The sequence below is a fragment of the Paramormyrops kingsleyae genome, chromosome 4 (genome assembly GCF_048594095.1).
Source record: "Paramormyrops kingsleyae isolate MSU_618 chromosome 4, PKINGS_0.4, whole genome shotgun sequence".
Lineage (NCBI taxonomy): Eukaryota > Metazoa > Chordata > Actinopteri > Osteoglossiformes > Mormyridae > Paramormyrops > Paramormyrops kingsleyae.
Window position 1 is genome coordinate 22,470,964 of NC_132800.1, and position 22,377 is coordinate 22,493,340.

The following is a 22,377-nucleotide window of genomic DNA, read 5'->3' on the forward strand; positions in this document are numbered from 1 at the left end:
CAGGCCGACAGTGGTGGATTTTATGAGACATAGAGCCTTTATCTCTATCTGTTGGAATTAAAGGTCATTTGCTAGTCTAATGACACACATTTATCATTAATGCTGAAACTAAGTCAGGGACATCTGAAGAATGTTATTTTTCGCCAAAAAAAAAACACATTTATTTTATGACGTGCCGATTCCAAATGTTTGCACAGGTTGATCTGACATGTGTGAAGTTGCATGGAATATACTTGGACTATTGTGTGATGAAGTGGAAAGCTTCGAGACAGTTTTCAACGAACAGTGCATGAATTTCAGTTTACTCGCATATGCTTTGTTTTCAATAACAATGACATATAAATTGTTGAAATTAAACCGGCGCTTGGCATAAAAAGTATTTCCAGCACACACGTTGTCCCGGATAGAAGCATTATTTCAAAACATTTTGTCGGTTTGTTTCTATTTCTACTGTTCCATTCATATTCCTCTTTCTGATCGTTCTCTTCCACATTCCTAGGTCCCTGTTTCCTACAGTTTGCATCGTAATTTTCTGCACAAATAAGTACACATGAATAACGGTGTTTCTATTTTGTCTAGCCATAAATGTGGATTAAGGGTAACATTAGTAATACTCCTAAATCCTCCAGTGAGGTGAACAAATACTATTGCCTTCATAAATCATATGCAATTGGTATTCATAGGGAAATAAAATCTTGACAGGCGGGATTAAGCTGCGTTGTCAACCACTGAATGGATTAATCCAATAGGAACCAGTAAACCAACCAATGAGAGGTAGGTCATATCGGTAGGTGATTGACAGCGGACGACAATCGCACCCACCGTGGGTCTCGAAGTCTCATTTTCCCCATCACTAATTATTAATTAACAAATCTCCTTAGTGTCGGGAAACAGGCTGTCTGTGAACCGGCCGACCCGTCTGCTGTTCCCGAGTTTTGTTCGGGCAGTGCTACGACTTCACTCGGGTCTTTCCGGGTGCGTTTCGGCTCGTGTTCGGGCGTGTCGGTTCACACCGGCGTTGTCCGCAGCGGTGACGTCACTGAGTCCCAAGCCAGCGGCTCAGAGAGGAGGATCTGCCGGTGTCATGGCTGCCATGTTGGAGAGGAAGCGACTGTTAACCATCCTTTAGAAAAAAACATTGCATTTGTCACACAGGGAGCAGGCGGGCCACTGCTTACGCTACGTTTGTCGAGCGTTTCAGGCCTACGGCTGCCGTTTTCTGTTCTCAGAGCCGGTTTCAGCGCCAGCAGCCGACCATCGTTATTGTGAGCTTTCATTCCAAACGGGAGGAAGATGGCGGACCCGGCGGAGTGCACGATTAAAGTGATGTGCCGCTTCAGGCCCCTGAACAATGCCGAGGTAGAAAGGGGGGACAAATATATCCCGAAATTTCAAGGTGAAGACAATGTTGTCATCGGGGTAAGTGAGCGCTGCTGCGACGCCGCGTCTCCGCCTCACCTCTACAGGCTGGCGAGGGCGAAGTGACTCGCTAGCTTAGCTTAGCCTAGCCCTGGCGCGGTGCTAACCCTGGCTGTCGTCTGCTCACCCGGGACACCTGCCGCACATATTCTCTATAGCATTCCGCCTCTTTTACTTTTTATTCCCACACCGGCTTTGTGCTTATTCCCGCTTATATTGCTTGTTCGAGATTTAACGGGAAACACCTTGATGGCCGCCGCTCGCACAGCTCGCCGGCTGGCTAGTCGGCTACCGGGTAGCCTCGCCTGAATAGACGCTCCTGTTATTATATTGAAGTATAATTGCAAATGTGACCCTTCTGCAAAACCAAACGGGGGGTTACAGGCACAGTGACTTCCCAGCTGGTTTCCAGCTCTAAGGCTGGTTTTATGACTTGGATTGGCTAGTAGGGCGATATCTAAAAATGTTCACCTGGATATATTTATATATATTACGTCGTTGTATTTATGCAAGGTCGAGGTACCCAGGGTTTATCACGGCCTGCGTCTTGACAGTATGCAAAAGAAAGATCAATCATAATCGTGCGTGTGCGGCTCTATCGTACCTTACCTAACGGTATTGGTAATGTAATTGTTATATTTCGGCCGGATGAGTGATTGAACATTCACCTTGTGGCGATCTGTCGTTGACTTGATAATTAAAACCATCTTCTGAGAGGGCAGATTTGATATACGATGGCTGACTACTGTAAAATACAAGCTCTTAATTGGTATCCACCCGACTGCAGGCTATTTGCATGGCTGCAGACTGTCCGTATGCGCGTCTTTAACCACACCCTTGGACTGGGCTTTAAACCGACATCCGCGTTTTCAGGTTAGCAACGAAAAGCAATTTCTCAGGCTCCACGGTAAACAGACAGGTGTCATCGTGCCCGACGCGGTGCATATTTTGACTATAGGGTGTGGACGGAGTGCATCCGCACTGCCCTGGCTACATGGCTGGCGCAAGGGAGAACTGGATCAGTCACCCGCGTTTTGTTTTCAATGACCGGGAATTCTCTAGATGCGTATTTATTTCTTTACCCAAGAGATGTTTGCAGTTACCAACCTGGATCATTTTAGATAATAATGGTACGAGCAGATGTGAGCGCGACATTAAAGACTGTTTTCGTATGTACCGCACCTGACATTTCAGATCTTTGCAAAATCTGAAGCTGACTGTTTGGGGAAAGGAGGAAATGGAGGTATAGCTGGAGGATGTGTAATAGTGTCTGAGATGGGTTGCGGTTTGGATTTAATAGGTGTGCCTGACTGCATGATGTAGGAGGCTTCTTTACGAATCGGTGTCAGTCGTCACATTATTTTCCTGTCTCTCCCCCCCCCCCCCCAAACACACACACACACACACACACACACACACACACACATGATGTATATACCACTCACTGAAGAAATGCACATTTCTTTGTTTTGCTTTCAGGATTTAGGATCAGCCGTTGCAAGGACAGTTTTTCATTAATGCTAAATGCTAACATTGCACAGCAACATCTCTCAGTAATGGAAGGCCGATAGTGAACAATGACTCAGTACAGCCCACCAATGTGGTCACCGCTGACAGCTGCTGTTCTTAGTATTACTGACCATATTCTGTCTCATTCTTTAACTTCTTAAAACATCCAAATAATTATATGTTGCATTAAAAGGCAGGGTCACCCCTATCCTCTTGTGGTTTCAAGTCCTCGGCTTCCCATGACTTCAGGAGAAGTCGGTGAAATGCTTGCTGGGAAATGTATGACGCTGCCAGATACCCGCTGTGATTTGTATGCCAGGAAATGGAAAGCAAGAATTATTATTATTATTGCTTGCTAAACTATAGAAGCCAGACCCGTGTCACAGATTTTTTAATGCCATTTCATTTCACTGGTCCCCTTCCATGACTGATATAATCCAAGCCCAGTATGAAGTGGTTTAAACACTCATATTACAGCACTTGTGTGGCTGTGATATTGAAGACTCGTAACATTTTTCTCTGCTGTACGGTGAACCCCATTAGAGCTCAGTGCTTTCCTTTGGGCGGTTCATAAGATTCAGCTTTGAAATGTGACCTTTCATTATGTCAGTGTGGAACACAAGCTTGAAATGCTCAGTGTCATCTTAATCATCCTTTAAAGCATCCTGGTCCATATTGATATGTTGTTTTCTGTCTGCACTGGAGCCCCTGGTAATAGGCCACACACCAGCTGTGCATGTTCGGACACGCGCTCTGTGACAAGGACATGGGGCTGGCATTTTGGCGCTTGGGAGAGGCAGTGATCCTGCAGACAAGCACGGATGCATACTCTGTGCCTCAGGCTGTGAATGGAGACTGCGTGGAGAAAGACAGCAGGGCTGCCATGATAACTTAAGGAATGGGCACTTGTCCGGAGGATACTGAAAAAACAAGACTGGCTTTTAGCTGCTTTTATTTTGGTTTACATTATAATAAGTGTGACAGCTGTTTGAAAGTGATGTGTGTGTGTGATCACCTAACAGGCCCATTTCCTCATAAAAGCTAATGAGATTGCTGATAGCACAGACATGGCAGTGCCCTGATGTAACAAATGGTGGAAATGCCAGGATTTTTTCCACTGTTATTAATTGACATGCAGTCGCAATCTCTGTCAGGCTGAACTATGAAGGCCGTCGCAGTGAGAGAGGTGCTGCTAAGGATTACACTGATAGGAGTCTCAACGCACCTCTGCAGCACAGCTGGCATCCGCCCATTAGAGATTGCCTCCGTTCCCTTGGCTGCGTTGTGGAAGATTCCATGTGGTGTCCCAGGCTGCGGATTCCACAGGTCTGAAGGGCCAAAAATATTTACTGTCCAGCTCTCCAGCTTCCTCCGCTACTGTTTAACTGTAGTAGTTGAAACTTAAGCTGCGGTCTTTATGCTGACAGGGTGGAATTCCAAGTTTCTTACAAGTTTCTTGATTATGTCCGTGCATTTGTCTGGTGAAAAATATATCCGGTCTAGTTTCCTGAGTGTGGATGGTGCTCTTTGATACACATGTTATGGGCCTTGTCAGCTGAGTCACGTTGGGATATTTTCATTAACTGCTTCCACAGTTTGAAGCGCTGTCGGCCTGACGAGAACTCCACCTACTCTATGATTACATTATCCAGGAACTATTGCAAATAAATGACACAAGAACTCCCTGAAAGCCTGCTGTAATTGGATAGGTCAGCCCTGGGGTGCAGTTTCCAGAAGGCACGGTTATAGTCGGCACTACTGTAGCATCAGGTGATTTAGATTTTATGACTCCGTTTAGCTATGATTCTGCAATGGTAGTTGAAACCAAAGTGCTACGGCAGGGGTGTCCAACTCCAGTCCTGGGGGGCCGGATCCCTGCACATTTTTGGGTTTCCCCTCCTTTAACACACCTGATTCAACTCCTTGTGCTAATTACCACACAGTTCTTGAGCTGAATCATTTATCGTGTAACAGGGAAAGAACTAAGCTACACAGGGCTTCGGCCCCCCAGGACTGGAGTTGGGCACCACAGTGCTACACCTTAGCATACAACCTTGTCTGGGTAGGTAGGCTGTGGGCTTCCTGTGAAAGATAACTTTATTCTTCAGCTGTCAGTTTGCTGGAGAGACATACGAGGATGTTTGAGTTCCACACCCAGCTGCCTTAACCAGCATGTGAAGCTATTATGGCTCTTTCAACACAGACAAGCCTGAGATCTTTCACACTTGACCCAGCCCTCATAAGACTGTCATCACGCTGTTATTGTGTGTGTTTATTGCTTGTTCTTCTGATAAAAAAATCAAATAAAATTAATACCCTTGGGGCAGGGCTTTAAGCTAACGATATTGATCTTTAAAATTGTTTTTTGGTTATTTTGTTCTACAATAATGCTAACAGAGGTAGTTTAATTCTTTATTCTTGATATTTTTCAGTCAGCATGAATTTAACTTCAACCAGCCTCTTGACTACAATGCCATATGGTATAGAAACTCCGCATACACTCCTACATGAATGTTCCCCCCCCTTGTTTGCAAAGGCTGGCAGTGTCCTAGGGATCCTGCAGTTCACCTCTCCTTATCATAGCCAGTCTTCCAAAGGTGGTTAAACATTATTGAGGAGAATGGGAGTCCTTGTCCTTGTGGACTTCTGACTTATGTGATAGTATCTTGACTGAGAGCACATGCTTTAAGCACCCATCCGATTCTCTTAGGCTTTCGAGAGCAAAATGTCACCTTCTCTACGCCTCTTGTCGCCATAGATTGTGTCTGTTTTCTTGAAATTTTATTCTGTGCCATGGGTATAAGAACAAGGAAGAGGAAGTGCCCTGGATGGGCAAAGGCGGGGGCCTTGTTATTTGAGCAGTGAGTGGCTTGCGGCGCATTTCTTTGTCTGGCATTGTCTGTTTATAGAACAACAGATGCAGAGGTCTGGGCGCTTAGGGAACGTCTGGGTCTAATGCTAACAGAAGAGGACTTTTGGAATCTGTGTCTGGGCAAATTCTTCCCAGTGGGATGTGAACCACACATGTCAGAGGGACTTGACCTTGGGGTGTAAATCTCAGTGGGGTGACCCTCCAGAGTTTCTGATTTTTGTTTTTTTTTTTACTGACAGTTTTGGTTAAATAAATTGACTTGATAAACAGCAGTAGCATCTTTCTGCTGATCTTTGGTGACACACTATATTCAGGCTGCACAGTGTGTTGGTGTCCAATCTGTTGTGGCCCTTAATTATTTCAGAATAAGTCTCTGTAGCTTGTGTTTCAGATGTTATTTAGGAGATCATTAAAATGAAGTCAGATCTGTAACCTACAGGACTGAGAACTGCTAAGAATTGTCCTTGCTGACCAAGGGATCATCTCTTCCGCTTGTAGAAGTTTGAGGGAAGGGGCAGAGTATAAAGTATGTGACAAGCGGCAGTTGTCGTCTTTATGGCCACCATTATTGATTATATCAATAATCAATCTACCAATTCATTGAGTAATTGTTTGTACTACAATATAATATATACATTGCAGTTGATGCGCACTCAGTCTCGCATGCAGTCAGTTCAGGCAGTCCAATTCACTGTTGCATATTTTTGGACAATGAAAGGAAACCGGGGGATTTGCGCACACATGGGGTGAACGTGCTGATTCCACAAACACAAAGCGATGGCCTTCGGTGACAACGCTGCCCACCGCACTCAGCAAGCTCCCTCCTAGACAATCGTAATCATTCTTGTCCTGGCTGGTGGATTCGCTCGTAGTTGTTGCGGCGCATATGTGAGAAATTTACAAAATAAGTGAAAAGGAGTAAAACAAGAACTGGTCATGGAAAGCCGTTTGTCTTCCACTTTATGGAAATGTTTTGTATTCTACGGAGACGATATCGAGCAAGAGCTAGTTATTTGTCGACGTCGCATCGCACTCTGTGAACTTTTTCCAGTATCATTCAGTTCTAACACACAATACATTTGCAAAAAATAATTAACCCAAAATGGTTATATGTACCGTATTATGTAGAGTGATGCAGCCAAGCGATTGGACTAATCTTCGTTTAAGCAGCAAATATTTTGACGTACAGGAATCGTAGAAAGTAAATTAAGCTAAATTTTTTAAGTCAATATGGTGTTAAAGGCAGGCTAGGCTACTCTGCGCGGCTAAATGGGGCGAATGTCTACCCTCACGTTATTGGGTGAGTCCATCAAACCTGCATGTCGTCTTTTAAAATGTATTTGCATTGCAGTCGTGCTGTGATAATATTTAAGTTCCGCTTCGCAATACCGACAGACGGCTGCATTCTCATTCACTTTTAGTGTGATGTACCTTCTAAGAACTGATGCTTTCGCTCTTTATTTGGACCCTCATCTGCTATGTCCCGCCTCCCATCCGCCATATTGCTGAGTATTCGAGAAGGAAAACTTTAATCGATGCTTTGTTATAGTCAAGTAATCAAGTTTAATCGAGTAATCGTTAGAACTCTAGTCTTCTTCCCCTGTGACACATGCATTTTGTTTAATTCATCTTGGTTGAAGCAGGAGCGAAGTCCTGAGATAAGACTTAGGGTTTACTGGTCAGGCTGTGTCCCTTTCTTTATCTGTGGTCAAGAGCTGAGGGCAATGACCAACATAACACAGATGCAAGTACGGTCGACCGAAATGAGGCTTCTCTGCAGTTTACTGTGCTCACTGTCAGGTGAGGTCTTTGAAAATCCAGAGGGACCTTGAAATCAAACTACCCCTTCTGATCAAAAGAAGAGCTGGCTCTTGTTTAGACATCTCATGAGGATGCTTCCGGGTCATCTCCCAAGGGAGCTGTTCCAGGATCATCCTGCTGGCCGTCCGACCCAGGACATACTCAAAGGATTATATGTCCTAGCTGGTTTGGGAACATCTGGGCATCCCTGACTTCTCATGCTGCCAAAAAGTGTTGACTTGCTTTGTGCTGTGAAGGCAGATAATCATCTGTAGTTATACTGAACCAGTATTCAATTGATAGTGCACTACAGTCCTGGTTTCTTGCAGAGAATGTTTACATAGGTACATTAGAAGGTTTCCTGGTATATTCATGCTGTTTCATCACAGAGAAGGCATTAAACCTGAATTGTTCCAGTAGGAATATGTTTTTTTTTATTGTTTTGTAATATTATGTGATAGTCCTTTAGGTTTTGCTTAGAGGACAGTAATAGCAGTAACAAAACAAGACATTGAGTTCCTCTGAGATGGTCACATTTATGGATCATCTGCCTGCTTGTATCATGTCAGCTGATGTGCCTTCGAGTGCTTTAGAACTATGGGACCGTTTCATAGCTGTTAATATGTGCTTCAACAGCAGTGCTCAAGACAACCCTGAATGCAAGAACCGGCACAAAATCGAGAGTGACTTTATGAGGGCTGTAGGCTGGTTACGTAAAAATGTTCTGTCGTCACGGAGCGGGTCTTCAGAGCTCAGGCTGGGTGAACGCTTGTGTGAGCTGTTAGTGCTTATTTCGGTTTACACCTTAGGCATATTCCCTCAGGGACCAGGCTGCTCTGTGTGTTCTAGGTCTAGCATTTATTTGCATATCCATTATAAGAGGACGACAACCTGTTTCGTCGATGTAGCAATTTGCAAATGAAAGTTTGATTGGAGCTGTAATTAAACGCAGCCTTGTGGCGTCTTGCTTCAGGTCATGAATGTCCCCGGACCCAGGTAACCCTGGGCTCCTGGTCACTCTTACTTTCCATCAGTGTCTCAGATCTCCGTGTCACTCCCAGTCAGGGCCTGCAGGGGATGCTTGAGGAGTTCCTGGGTTTTGCATTTTATAGCCTAATTATATATATCAGTAGATACATTTTATTTTTTTATTCTTCACAAGATCGTTTTCCGGCATTAACCTTAAATGTTCAAACTCTTTAAAACTTGGCCTTAAAGCTTGATATGTGATACTTGTGTTGTATTTAATTTAGGTAATTGTATCCCTTACTGAATTTCTTTTTGTGTGTGTGTGTGTGTGTGTTTTTTTTTCCATTGGGCATGAAGAGTCTCATTGTTTAGTATCCTGTACTGTGGCACTTTGCGAAGACCCATCACTCACAGCTGCCTCATTGTCCCCTTTCTCGTTCCGTGTGCAGGGCAAGCCCTACGTGTTTGACAGGGTCTTCCAGTCTAACACGACACAGGAGCAGGTGTACAACGCGTGTGCCCAGAGGATCGTCAAAGGTAAAGGGCGATTTGCAGTCTGGCCTTGCTGCTTCAGAGTTTAGTGCAAGTTAGCACTAGTTAACGTTCTAGTCAACGTCATCAAAGCGGAATAGACTTTGGGAGAATCAAAAGAAAATTTCCATTATCATGATGACGTGTTAACTGCACATAGCGGTTTTTCTTTCATTATTTTATAATGCAGTTTTACAACAAGCAAGTTGTTTTTCTACATGCATTTATAGCTATTTGAAGTAGTGTGCAATAGCGGTTTCCTTATCCTTGTGTTTTTAATTTCATTTAGATGTTCTTGAAGGTTATAACGGAACAATTTTTGCCTATGGACAAACATCTTCTGGTAAAACACACACCATGGAGGTACGTTTTTTTTTTTAGTATTCATATTCAGTTACGACGCCATATGTACAGACACTACGTGCTGTGCATCGATCAAGCAAAATTGAACGGGGGGCAGAATTGGCCTGCATATGTGGTTCTTGGGTTTGGCAAAAATAATGCCAGAAATTCATCATCCCAACTTGAATGTCTTCTTTTCATTTGCTTATAGGGAAACCTCCATGACACAGATGGTATGGGAATCATCCCCAGAATAGTCCAAGACATTTTTAATTACATTTATTCCATGGATGAGAACCTGGAGTTTCACATCAAGGTGGACGTTGCGTCTTTGTTTACTGTGTGCAGTCTGGGTCCTTTTGCCCTTTTAAAGATGTACAGTTGTATTCATGGGAGACTTTATTTTGCAGGTTTCCTATTTTGAAATTTACTTGGATAAGATTAGGGACCTCCTGGATGGTAAGCTCTTTGTTCTAGAGTGGTTGACTAAAGTAACATACTTGAGTAGCACTGATTGTAAACAAATGATAGTGGATCACATTGGCTCATTTTACGGGCTGCCATTTTTGTTCTTTTGGTGGACTACAGTTTTCTCTCTCTCTTTCAGTATCAAAGACCAATTTATCAGTGCATGAAGACAAGAACAGAGTCCCATATGTTAAGGTAAGTGGTTGTCGCTGTATTTCTGTGACAGCATATCAGGTAATGTGTAAATGTGAAGCAGTTAGGTAACATGTTGGCTTAGCTAATCGGTTCCCTTTAAGGCTTGTGGCTGGGTTTCTCCAGGATGTGAATGATCTTACCCTGACTGAGACCTTATCTCCACCCAGGGCTGTACTGAGCGGTTTGTTTGTAGCCCAGAGGAAGTCATGGACACCATCGACGAGGGAAAATCGAACCGCCACGTTGCCGTTACGAGTGAGTAGCCCAGTGTCAGCTGATTGGCCAGATGTTCTGTCCAAACTCTGTCTTTGGCTGGGCCTTTAAGACATTTACTGCGCCTTCCAATCATGCTGCGCCCCTCAGTCAAGCCTGTGGTCCCCATTGTGAAAAGATGGCATTGTGCTGTCGGCCATTGAAGGAGATGTATTCTAGCGCTCACTCCTACCAAGCTGGCATGGGTGTGGCAGGGGGAGGTGATCTACTGTGTAATAAGTTTCAGATGATTGATAGTCTGATTGTTAGGGGGATGGTAGGCAGCCTTCAATGTGTGTGTTATAGGTTTCACTTACATACAAGACTAAAGATCAGGCAACCATATACAGTACTGTGCAAGACTCTTAGTCAGTCCAAGAAAACGATGTTTAAATGATCTTCATGTTGGTGTAAAACTATGATATTATGTCTGTCAAAATGTCAGCTTAGCCATTTCAAAACCTCTCCTAAACTCACCCCAGTAATTGCAGCAACCGTCCAAATACATTGATGTTTTTTTTTTTTTTGACTCCTGACCTCTAGCATACCAAGTTTGGCTAATCGACACCTCATTGACTTTTTAACTGATTAAATATTTAAGTGAGCTGTGAAATAAGTGAAAAGTGAAACTCGTCTTCGTTTTGATTGTTACTCTTAATTTGCATATGTTCTAATGTTAAATTGTGTTCTTGTTCTGAGCAGATATACAATTTCCATGCAGATAAATGGCTTTAAACGTCTCCTTTGACTGCCTAAGACTTTTGCACAGTACTGCATACACACGCACATATGAAAATGCCCCCCCCACCTTGCAGACATGAACGAGCACAGCTCCCGCAGCCACAGCATCTTCCTCATCAACGTAAAGCAGGAGAACACGCAGACCGAGCAGAAGCTCAGCGGCAAGCTGTTCCTGGTGGATCTGGCCGGCAGCGAGAAGGTGCGTCCGCACCGCTTCCCCAAAGTGCCGCTCGATGGGCGGTTCTAGCCCCTTTGTCCCAGTGAACAGCAGTGATGCCACATTCCTGATCTAGAGCAGATAAATCTGAGGTCTTCACATTGGTTTATCGGTTTACTAGTTTAGATGACATACAGTTAGACTGGTACACATTTGCATATTTAAAGGTCAGTATCGCATTTCCCTAAACCTTCAAGGTTATTGTTCCAGATAGAGAAATAAACCTGACACTTTGTTGTGGTTTAGCCTTGCTTTTGCTTGGCACGTCGGGAGACAATGCCAAAGGTCTACAGAACTTGACATTGTCAGTGTGAAGGGGAGAGAATCGCTGACGAGTGTCTCAGAGCTGCTGGTCTGTGTGCAGGAACATGGATTGTTCCATCAGAGTGTGACTCATTTGTGTTGTGTTTCCCAAATGCTTCTAATAGCTGTTGAGCCAATTCATTTTCCTCAGTTGAGATCCTTGAAGCTTCACATTTCTGTATGCTTTGGGTTTTTTTAATTTTATTTTAAAAACCTGCTTATCTGTCTGCCCTTCCATGCACACATAGAAATGTCCAACAAAGTAATGTGTTCCTGGAAGCCCATTATAATTAGCCAGCTTTATTAGAAGTTGGCTGAGTCCTTGTCCCATAGCTGATTTAGATTTAGTCGTTCCCGTGGAGCCACCTTATTCCAGGTGTTTAATAGTCTGTGGTCACCTTGTATTGGCAACCTGATGAAGTCGGCCCTTTGACACAGGCTCTGCAGTATCGGCTTTCCTGATAGGGCGCCACCCTGGGAATTTTCCTCATGCGGTTTGTCAAACGAGGCTGCAGTTTTTCAGCTGATTTGCCGATTGGCTGCCTGCGTGCAGGTCAGCAAGACTGGAGCAGAGGGGGCAGTACTGGACGAGGCGAAGAACATCAACAAGTCGCTCTCCGCGCTTGGCAATGTCATCTCGGCCTTGGCGGAAGGCACCGTGAGTAACTCATAGCGATCTGCACTCATTGCTTAAGATGCCCCTGTGCCAATAGTCTGCTTATTGACAGGCTGTTAGTTTGGGAATAAAGCCCAATAACCAGTATAAGAGGGGTTAATGTAATATGAGTGAACTCTTAGAATACTTACATATATTGTTTAGGGAATGTTTTTCAAAGTGTAATAGTTTGTGCATCACTATGCTCATCTTGACTGTTATGGATGTTTCTAGCAAAAAGTCTGATAACACTGATCATGAGTCTTTCTAGAAAAATGAGCATATTTCATACCGTAGGTTTCTGGTGTCCCTGACATCACAGCGGCTTTTCATGAAGCCTTGGAAGGCCGTGTTAACATCCACTGGTTAACCGTTCCCTTGCAGACGTATGTTCCATACAGAGACAGTAAGATGACCAGGATCCTTCAGGACTCTCTGGGGGGTAACTGCAGGACCACCATTGTTATATGCTGCTCCCCGTCCTCCTTCAACGAGGCGGAGACCAAGACCACGCTCATGTTCGGACAGAGGTGAGACCTGTTCCTCTAAGGGACAAAGAACCATGATCGTGTTCCTACTTGGCGGCCTGCTAGCTTCATGTTCACGCATTTATAGCCTATGACGTTCCTCTGGTTGTTAGTCGGTCTGCATTATACTTTGTCGCGATGTTCCGAGGCTGCCAGTTGCCAGTAAGGTTCTCCGGGGTTTCAGAGCGAAGACCATCAAGAACACCGTGTGTGTCAATGTGGAGCTCACCGCGGAGCAGTGGAAGAAGAAGTACGAGAGGGAGAAGGAGAAGAACAAGACCCTGCGCAGCACCATCACATGGCTGGAGAACGAGCTGAATCGCTGGCGCAATGGTGAGGGCCGAGCAGACGCCGTATTCAGTTTCAGAAGCGTTACGTTTTCACCGGAGCTAAGCGCTGACTGTTTACCACGCTTGCTGTAGGTGAAACTGTACCAGTGGAGGAACAGTTTGACAAGGAGAAAGCCAGCGCGGAGGTCCTGGCCTTGGACAATGTGGTGAACAACGACAAGCAGGTGGCCTCCCCTGGCGTGCCCGGGGTCAGGCTCACCGACGCGGAGAAGGAGAAATGCGAGGAGGAGCTGGCCAAGCTCTACAAGCAACTGGACGACAAGGTGTGGGGATCACGTCAGATGTGGCAGGAAAAGGCAGTGTGGGGACTGGGGCATCAGCCCAGCTCCAGCTAAAATAATCATGTTGGTTTTTAAAATTATAAGCGGTAGCTTTATATTTGTAAGAGAATAAAATATCAAGAAGAAATCTAGTGATGATTAAGGTTATTTTTTCGTTTTCTTCGTTGCCTTTAAAGACTGTTTCAAAGAATATTGGTGCGTCAGGAATTCAGTGAGTTGGCTGTATGGTTAGCTGTGCGGTTATTTAAGGGCTGTCCTGTGCATCCCCTCTCCGTAGGACGATGAGATCAACCAGCAGAGTCAGCTGGCTGAGAAGCTGAAGCAGCAGATGCTGGACCAGGAGGAGGTGAGTACCCAGAGGGCAGGGGAGCCTGGACGTCACGCACCTTCTTCCTTTTCCTCCAGAAATGTGACTTGACTTGGCCTGTGTGACTCCGCAGCTGTTGGCGTCAACGCGACGTGACCATGACAACCTGCAGGCGGAGCTCAACAGGCTCCAGGCAGAGAACGAGGCCTCCAAGGAGGAGGTGAAGGAGGTGTTGCAGGCCCTGGAGGAGCTGGCCGTTAACTACGACCAGAAGAGCCAGGAGGTGGAAGACAAGACCAAGGAGTTCGAGATGCTGAGTGAGGAGCTCAACCAGAAATCGGTGAGTGTGAAGACAACCAATTGGCTTGGAGATGTTTCTGTCACACAGGCTGCCTGCCTGGTCCAATGAAGAGTTTCGCTTTGCTGGTAGTGTTCAGAGTCTCTTTATCACACAACCGCACATAAACTGATGTCTGCTTGCTGTCTGGATACTATGATTTATCACTTATTGATTAGTGTTGTGTCGATGCCATGCAGCATGGGATTGTGCCAAAGTGTGTTTTTTCTGTATTCTTGCTCAATGTCGAGTCTGATGGCCTGCTTTTCTCTGACCCTTCCAGTCGATCCTGAGCTCCATCGACTCCGAGCTGCAGAAACTGAAGGAGATGACCAACCACCAGAAGAAGAGAGTCACGGAGATGATGGCTTCCCTGCTGAAAGACTTGGCGGAAATCGGCATCGCGGTGGGCAGCAATGACATCAAGGTAGGGCGTCGTCACCTGATGATGATGTCAGCTGTAGTTAACCACGTTGGTCACTGGAGAGGTTGGATATGACGTGTGCTTAACCATGTTGGTCCATCCTCAGATGGCCTTCAACCCATAGGTCACATGATTCCCCCCAACCTGCTGGGCGATACTGACTCTCTCTACCCCCCCCACAGCAACATGAGGGCAGCGGGCTGATCGACGAGGAGTTCACGGTGGCCCGGCTCTACATCAGCAAGATGAAGTCGGAGGTGAAGACCATGGTGAAGCGCTGCAAGCAGCTGGAGAGCTGCCAGACCGAGAGCAACCAGAAGCTGGACGAGAACGAGAAGGAGCTGGCCGCCTGCCAGCTGCGGATCTCCCAGGTGGGGGCCTGCCGGGAGGCGCCCCCCCGGCGCGGGTGCCCTTCTGTGATTGAAATCATGTTGTGATGAAATACTTCTGTGAGTGCTTGTGGTGTGTCGAGCCAAATGGCTAAGTGGTGCTCAAGGTCTGGGACTCCTGTCCAGTGTGGTGACAGCGTTGAGATTTTTCCAGAAGGTTTTATAACAACAACATCATCAACTATAATAATAATAATAATAATAACGTTACAGTTTCTCGATAATTGATTAGTTGGCAATTAATTAATATTCCTTGATATTCTGTATTTCAGGGTTTTGTTTGTGAATTATGTACCTCTTGGTTAGTTTGTACCACGTACACTTTTCTGCAGTATGTTTACTGTCTTTGTGGCTTTTCTTTGCACTACATGTGTGTCCATCTGCGCTCTACATACCTGTCTGCATTACACACAAGACCGTCCCCCTGGGACCAGTAAAGTCTGTCTGATCTCCTTATCTTCTGTGCGTCGCCCCACAGCACGAGGCGAAGATCAAGTCTCTGACGGAGTACCTGCAGAACGTGGAGCAGAAGAAGAGGCAGCTGGAGGAGAATGTGGACTCCTTGAATGAGGAGCTGGTGAAGCTCAATGCCCAGGGTGAGCCCCCCCCCCCCCCCCCCCACTCGTCCATTGCCCCCATGTTGTTTTTGGGGTGGTGGGTGATTTATGATGCTTCCCGCTGAAGATTCTTGGTCTCCTTGGCGTGGTTAATTCTGCATTCCATCTTCACCAGCGATGCTGCAGCATTTGGTTTTATCAGAAGGCAGTACACTTTGGTCATATAAAAACATAAAAAAATAATCATCATAATCCTGTACTGTTTAGCCGACTAAAAAAAAAATAATTCTTGTCTAAGATATTAGTCTGCTTGCAATTTAAAAAAAAAATAAAAAAAAATAAAATCTTTCTAGATTTCTGTGGTTTTCTGATAGCAGAGAAATGACAGTTAGGTTTGTTTCCGCAGAGAAAGTCCACGCAATGGAGAAGGAGAATGAGATTCAGACGGCTAATGAAGTCAAGGTATGCAGGTGGATCTTTATAAGCGTGACTCCTGGGTTTAACGCTGACGTTTCGCACGAGTGGCGGAATGCCTTTCTGACACCGTCGTGCCTTGTCTCTGTCCGTCCTGCAGGAGGCGGTGGAGCGTCAGATCCAGAGCCACCGCGAGGCCCACCAGAAGCAGCTGGGAAGCCTGCGGGATGAGCTGGATACGAAGGAGAAGCTGATCACGGAGCTGCAGGAGTACGACCCCCCCACGCTGTCGCCCTGCATATCACCATACGCGCGCACATGCCGTCCCCTAATGCTCTCCCCCCACTCCCATGATGCACTGCTTGCTACCACCGCTGGCGTCCTGTTAAGTGTGTCACTTTAACCCCCCCCCCCCAGTCTGAACCAGAAGATCATGCTGGAGCAGGAGCGTCTGAGGGTGGAGCACGAGAAGCTCAAGTCCACCGACCAGGAGAAGAGCCGCAAGCTGCATGACCTGACGTGCGTACCGTCCCCCCCCCCCCCCCTGGCCGCTTCGAGATCATCGCTCTTGTTTGCTTTGTCCTGATTGGATGATCAATACGCTGCGTTTAAATAATAACCCCGACAGGGAAACCTCAAGCGCTCTTAGATACAACCTTTGTGATGCTACTTGTAAATTTAAGCTTAATAGTATGTTGACCGGCAGCCGTCTCAGGATGAACGTGCCTGTGTTTGTGGAAAGGTATTCATGGGTGGTTGTTGCTGTTTCAGAGTGATGCAGGACCGTAGGGAACAAGCCAGGCAGGACCTCAAGGGGCTTGAGGAGACTGTGGTAAGGGGCCTGGGTATCATGGGAATTTCATGGTGGTTTGCCTCGCATTAGCTCCTCACCTTAAAACACCCCCTGGGGTCTGTGTTTTCCTCTTCTTAGGCAAAGGAGCTGCAGACGCTACACAACCTCAGGAAACTCTTTGTCCAAGATCTGGCAACCAGGGTCAAGAAGGTAGCTATATCGCTCCTGGGCTGATATAACTAAAAATAAGTGTGAAAAATGCGTTTAATCTAATCTGTTCATTTATTAAGGATTTGGAAAGCCTTAGCATAAAGAACGACAGACGTCTGTTGTATATTTTTTTTGTCCTTATCACGTTAGTTTTGAGGTTCACGCTGAACGGTCTGAGTTTTAAGGAGTTCCTAGAATTCTGACTGGTCCCACCCGTAGCCGTTGGTTCACGTCAATGAAAAGACTCTGACTGATGGAAGCACCACACGCTTTTGTGCCTTGCAGAGTGCAGAGATGGATTCTGATGACACGGGTGGCAGCGCAGCCCAGAAACAGAAAATCTCCTTCTTGGAGAACAACCTGGAGCAGCTCACCAAGGTCCACAAGCAGGTACAGAGCCAGCATGGATCCATTCTGCTGTGGAGTCGCTGTGTGTGTTTGGGTGCGACATGGACACAAGGAAACTGGGTCTAACTTAATCAATAATCCACATTTTAAAGTCTTATAATGATTTTACGGCACCAAGAAGCAAAACGTTTTAAAGAAATCTTGTCCTGAGTGAATGAGAGTATTTAGTTTCTTAATTTAGCAACCTGGTGGTGTTGCGGTTCAGTCTGGAGCCCGAGTGCCGTCGTGGGCAGTATCTGACCGGCCTTCTTGTGTGTCGGCGAGCAGCTGGTGCGGGACAACGCGGACCTGCGCTGCGAGCTGCCCAAGCTGGAGAAGCGTCTGCGCGCCACGGCGGAGCGGGTCAAGGCGCTGGAGTCGGCCCTGAAGGAGGCCAAGGAGAACGCGGCGCGCGACCGCAAGCGCTACCAGCAGGAGGTGGACCGCATCAAGGAGGCCGTGCGCGCCAAGAACATGGCCAGGAGGGGGCACTCCGCGCAGATCGGTGAGCGGGACCGCCTCCTCTTCTGCTGGCAGTCGCGATTCACACAGGAAGTGTTTCTAGCAGTTAGGGGGCGGGGGGGGTGGCGGGCGGGGCCTGACCACAGGATACAGACAGTTCTAATTAGGGTTGGGGCCAGGTGCAGCTGAACAGGGAGTGAACAGCAAAAACCAGGACGCTATTCCAGCAGTGTTAGCCATAACCAGATTGGTCAGTGCAGACCTGTTTCTCTTTATGGCTTGGTTGCATTAGTATAAATGACTTTTTGCGCTTCATCATGTGCAGCAGTCTGATTGGACCACCTGAGCACTGGATGATGATGATGATGATGATGATGATGATTGTTATAGTTCTGAATAACTAGCTCACTGTTGATCCCTGGCCACCTCTCTGTTTACAGCCAAACCTATTCGCCCCGGGCAGCCCCCGGTGGCATCTCCCACCCACCCCAACATGAACCGGGCCGTCTACCCGAACAGCCAGTCAGTAGCGATCCGTGGAGGGGGGGGCAGCAACAAGCAGGACAAGACGTGAGTGCCCTTTAGTGGAATTGGCAGCGCATCCCATTTTTAATGAGCGTTAATGTCTGCATGCATGCATGCTCACTAAAGAAAGTATGAACTGCACTGCACTCGCTATGTGATGTGATGTTGGCCAACTCCAGCATCATCAGCACTTGGTATAGAATTCAATAGCAGTGCAAGTTGCAGTTGTCCAATCTGTGGTGGGTGCTACTTTGTTGCTTTGCCCACTGGAACACACCCTACAATCCCGCTCTCTCTCTCCTGTTTCCTCAGCTGCTGAAAAACGATCACTTTGGAATATGCAGACGTCGCCTAGGAAACCTGTCATTCCACCATTCCGCTGCAGTCAGCTCCTCTCACCCGGATTCATGGGCGGAGTTTATGAATATATATAAATATAAATATATATATACACACACGCGTGCACACACACACACACACACACCGGGTCTGTACAGTTGTTCTCTGATTCCCCCCTCCAATGAAATTGATTTCCAGTTGGGGCGGAATCAAACTCCCACTCCACTGAGTGCAATCAGCATAGGCAACCTTCGGCAAAATTACGTGTGGCTCCATTCTGACTACAGTTTCTTGTCCTCTATGTCTTAAAATTAGTTTTCACTGTGCCAAGATGAATGTACGTTACAGATTTTCGAAAAAAAAAATGGCAAGAAATGGATCCTACAAGAAATGTTGTAGCCTAAATTATGTATATTGTTTTTTTTTTTGACTGGGAAGTTTGGGGTGGCGGCGAGGGTGGGGGGGGGGACGGGGACGGGAGGGGGTAGCGCCTGTGAACTTATTCTGTTCTCTGAATAGATTTGGTAAGCTTGTTAAAATTATTCTAATAGTAGCTCGAAAAAAGTACTGTCCTGTTGTGTGGTTTGAAATGATACTCTACAAGTTTTCCTGAAAATGGTGGGGGGGGGGGAGGGTTATGAAAACACTATGACGCCAGTGTGCCGGACGGTAAACGCGACACACGGGCTAAGTGAAGTATTTGGAGAAGTGAAGAGAAGCGGAGTGTAAGAGTGCATTCTAGAAGAGAGAAGGCGATTCCGCCATCCAGAAAGCTGCTTGTACGTGATCATATCCTATTGCTGTATATTCAGTAAATGAATGTACTGTATCATAACAGAATGGTTAAAATGCATTGCTGGCATATACAAGTGATGGGCCTAAAGATTGAAAAAGATGCCCTGTCTCACTCATAACCCATTTATAATTCCGCATGATTTGCTTTCTCGGTAAATGAGTAGTTCTCCCTCAGATATCAGTCGGCCTTTAGGTCAATAAGTGGTTTCATTCAGACTGTGTTAGACCTCTGATCGTGCGCCTTCTGACGGTTTCCCCTCTGATGGGGGCGGGCGGTTTAGGGTCTCCATTATCTGTTTTTGTTAACGCCACCCATTTTAGACTTGGCTCTCTGATCGTACCATTTTTGATTGTTGAACTTCGTGTAGATATTGATTTTTATACTTTTTTTTTTATTTTAGTGTTACTGGGGTTCATTGACTCTATTTTGTCCTCCCTGTTGGACTTAAAGCCCAAACATGACCATGTTTTTAACAGTATGCCTATTTTAGATTATTATTATTATTATTACTCAATTTTTGGTCCCTTTGCCTAGGTGAGTCTGCCCAGCATGCAGATTGTTGTCATTTAGGGTTAATGGGGTCATGTCCTGCCTATTGTATATGACATTAAAGGTTCTGGATTCTCCAACACTTGACAACTATTTTGCGGTGGCATTCCTCGCCTTCTGATTGGCTAATCAGATGGGTCAGGGCACAGAAGGGAGGGGCTTAACGTGTGGCAAAGTAGCGGTTTGTCTTCTGCTTTAACAACATACTTCCATCGCTATAGAGTAAACGGTTATTTATTAACAGCTGGCTTTAGCCTGACGCTGTGGGTTTTTTTGTTTTTTTTTTGAGTGTATCCTCCAAACCATATCTTCCTGTTTTAAATATCATTCGTCTACAACGCTGTTGTTATAGCCAAGGGCAGACCACCTCTTATCAGAGCAATATTGATAGGTTGTGACAGGAAGGAAAACAAAACGAGCATCAGTCTTCAGCATTTGAGATTAGCTGCTAGAGTGCTGTGAGATGTTTCCGTAAAGCACTTCTCCTACCGCTAATGGGACGCTAATGAACTGCTTCTCCTTTAACACACAATAGCAGTTGCTGCGAATGGTCATTCCAGTTCTAATTTTGATGAGTTTATCCCCAATTAACCTTTTTAAAACAAAAGCCCTATTTTTCTACTTGATGATGACAGGCAACTTCTCATTTTTTGCCTTCAACCTGCATTTTTACCTGGTTTGAGGACGCTGCCCTTGGCTACTGCAAGCGCCTTGGAAATGCCGCGGCTGCGCTCGCCGAGAACGGCTCGGGTGGCGGCTCGTCTCAGTGTACCCTTCAAAGTGCTCGACCATAGCCTTTGTTTGCTCCAGTTTTACTCTAGAAAACTGAATGCAAAAATGTAAAGATGAGTGTTGTTCATGGCGATCAGCTAAATTATTTGCATTAAGTTAAAATAAAGTTGCTGAAATTTATTACTGTGTAATAGTAACTAAATTTTGATTGACTTTGAAGATTCCACCTGTGCACAGTGGTACTGGATCATTCCAAGAGGATGCATTGGCTGGCTCTGAAGGGGTTAATGGTGATGTCAACTACTTTCGACTGCATGATGTAAATGTATGTGTGATTAAACGATCATGAAAAAGCAGACTGGTCCTCGGCTCAATGACGTCACAGAATTTAAGGCTCAGACTGCCCGACGTTGAGTTTCCATTGACTCGCCCTTGTAATGCTCCGGATTACGCCAACCAGCATTTCTGTCCCACTAATTTGTGATGTCCCCTATTTAGCTTTTCTGTGTGTGATCTTGCCAGCCCAGTTATGGTTTAAGTGTCTGTTGGCACGTCAGTTTTAATGCGCGTAATATGTTTGCTAATATTTTCTGTACTTTTTACTTAGGCGAACAGTGTTTTTCGACCTTCAGCCGTTTACCTGTCAACCAGTAAATAACATCTGCATTCATTCATTTAGCATACGTTTTTGTCCAAAGTGACGTAGAATAGCTTTCTGCTCAAAAACACCAACACAAAACTTGTAAATGACCCCTTTTTCCAAAGAATCTGAGAAGCTATAAAGCGTTTTTTTCTTGCATACACTTAAAGTAATATGCGCTATAAAACCATTTTTAAAAACTAAAATATAATGCTATCCTATTAATACAATCAATGACGCATTTCTTCTATAGCAGAATAAAAGCATCGCAAAAATACCCTGCGTTTCCTGTACGTTCAGCAGACAAGGTAGGATATTTTAGAAAATGGTTTTACAGGAACCGCTGCAAAATAACTGCAGGTTGCCGTCACAACCTCCCACCTATGCGACACCAACAAGTAAGCTGCCGACGAAACTGGGCACATGAAGAAAAGCATTCAGGCTCTTGTCTGACTGCGAGGGCCAGTCTCCACTTCGCTCGAATTGGCAGGCGCGTCGTGTGTCATCTGGGGTGCTTAGGATGACATAAATTTGCCCCCTCCAAACTAGGAGGGAGAAACATGGAAAAAACTAGCAAACGAAGTTCTTTTCATCCAAAAGTTTGGAATCGGCTTTATCCAAATTTACGAATGCATTATTTAAAATAGATTACACTTGATTTGTACAGAAACATCTGTCAGACAACCAGATACCCTTGGCAATAGTTTAGAGACACTGAATGCCACGGGGATTTAATGCCAACTCAGGTTAAATGATCTACGCCTATTGCTTTCAGTGTGACTGAAGGAGGAAATCAGAAGAGCAAACTATCCTCATTATTCATTAAGACAGACCTTCAGAAAACAAAAAATCAGGCATAAAGCCACCGATTGTGTTTGAACATAATATGATAATTGTATGAGTTATCATTGACGTATTTATTTCAGGCCAGTAATGGATGTTTAGTACCGTCGATGTTATTTCCCCAAGAGAGCCACACGGTGGTGCCACTATACTGTAAACGTAGTTTACCATGGAGACCGGCACGGGCATCAGCGAAGTGAATGGGAATGACAAGCAGCTCGATGCTAAACAGCGCTGACAGA

General features: G+C 45.5%; 1 protein-coding gene across 1 annotated transcript; it reads left to right on the forward strand.

Annotated features, from left to right (window-relative positions):
- Window positions 1-1,026: 1,026 nt before the first annotated feature.
- LOC111840240 (kinesin-1 heavy chain) lies at window positions 1,027-19,024 on the forward strand. The gene is made up of 26 exons (XM_023804877.2): window positions 1,027-1,419; window positions 9,019-9,106; window positions 9,390-9,463; window positions 9,654-9,758; window positions 9,853-9,901; window positions 10,050-10,105; window positions 10,273-10,360; window positions 11,173-11,297; window positions 12,172-12,276; window positions 12,658-12,803; window positions 12,985-13,133; window positions 13,223-13,413; window positions 13,709-13,777; window positions 13,872-14,078; window positions 14,359-14,502; window positions 14,682-14,870; window positions 15,367-15,484; window positions 15,852-15,907; window positions 16,020-16,129; window positions 16,277-16,378; window positions 16,631-16,691; window positions 16,791-16,862; window positions 17,148-17,252; window positions 17,538-17,754; window positions 18,152-18,281; window positions 18,549-19,024. The coding sequence occupies exons 1-26, from the start codon at window positions 1,294-1,296 to the stop codon at window positions 18,553-18,555; spliced, it is 2,889 nt and encodes a 962-aa protein (XP_023660645.1). The 5' UTR covers window positions 1,027-1,293; the 3' UTR covers window positions 18,556-19,024.
- Window positions 19,025-22,377: the final 3,353 nt, after the last annotated feature.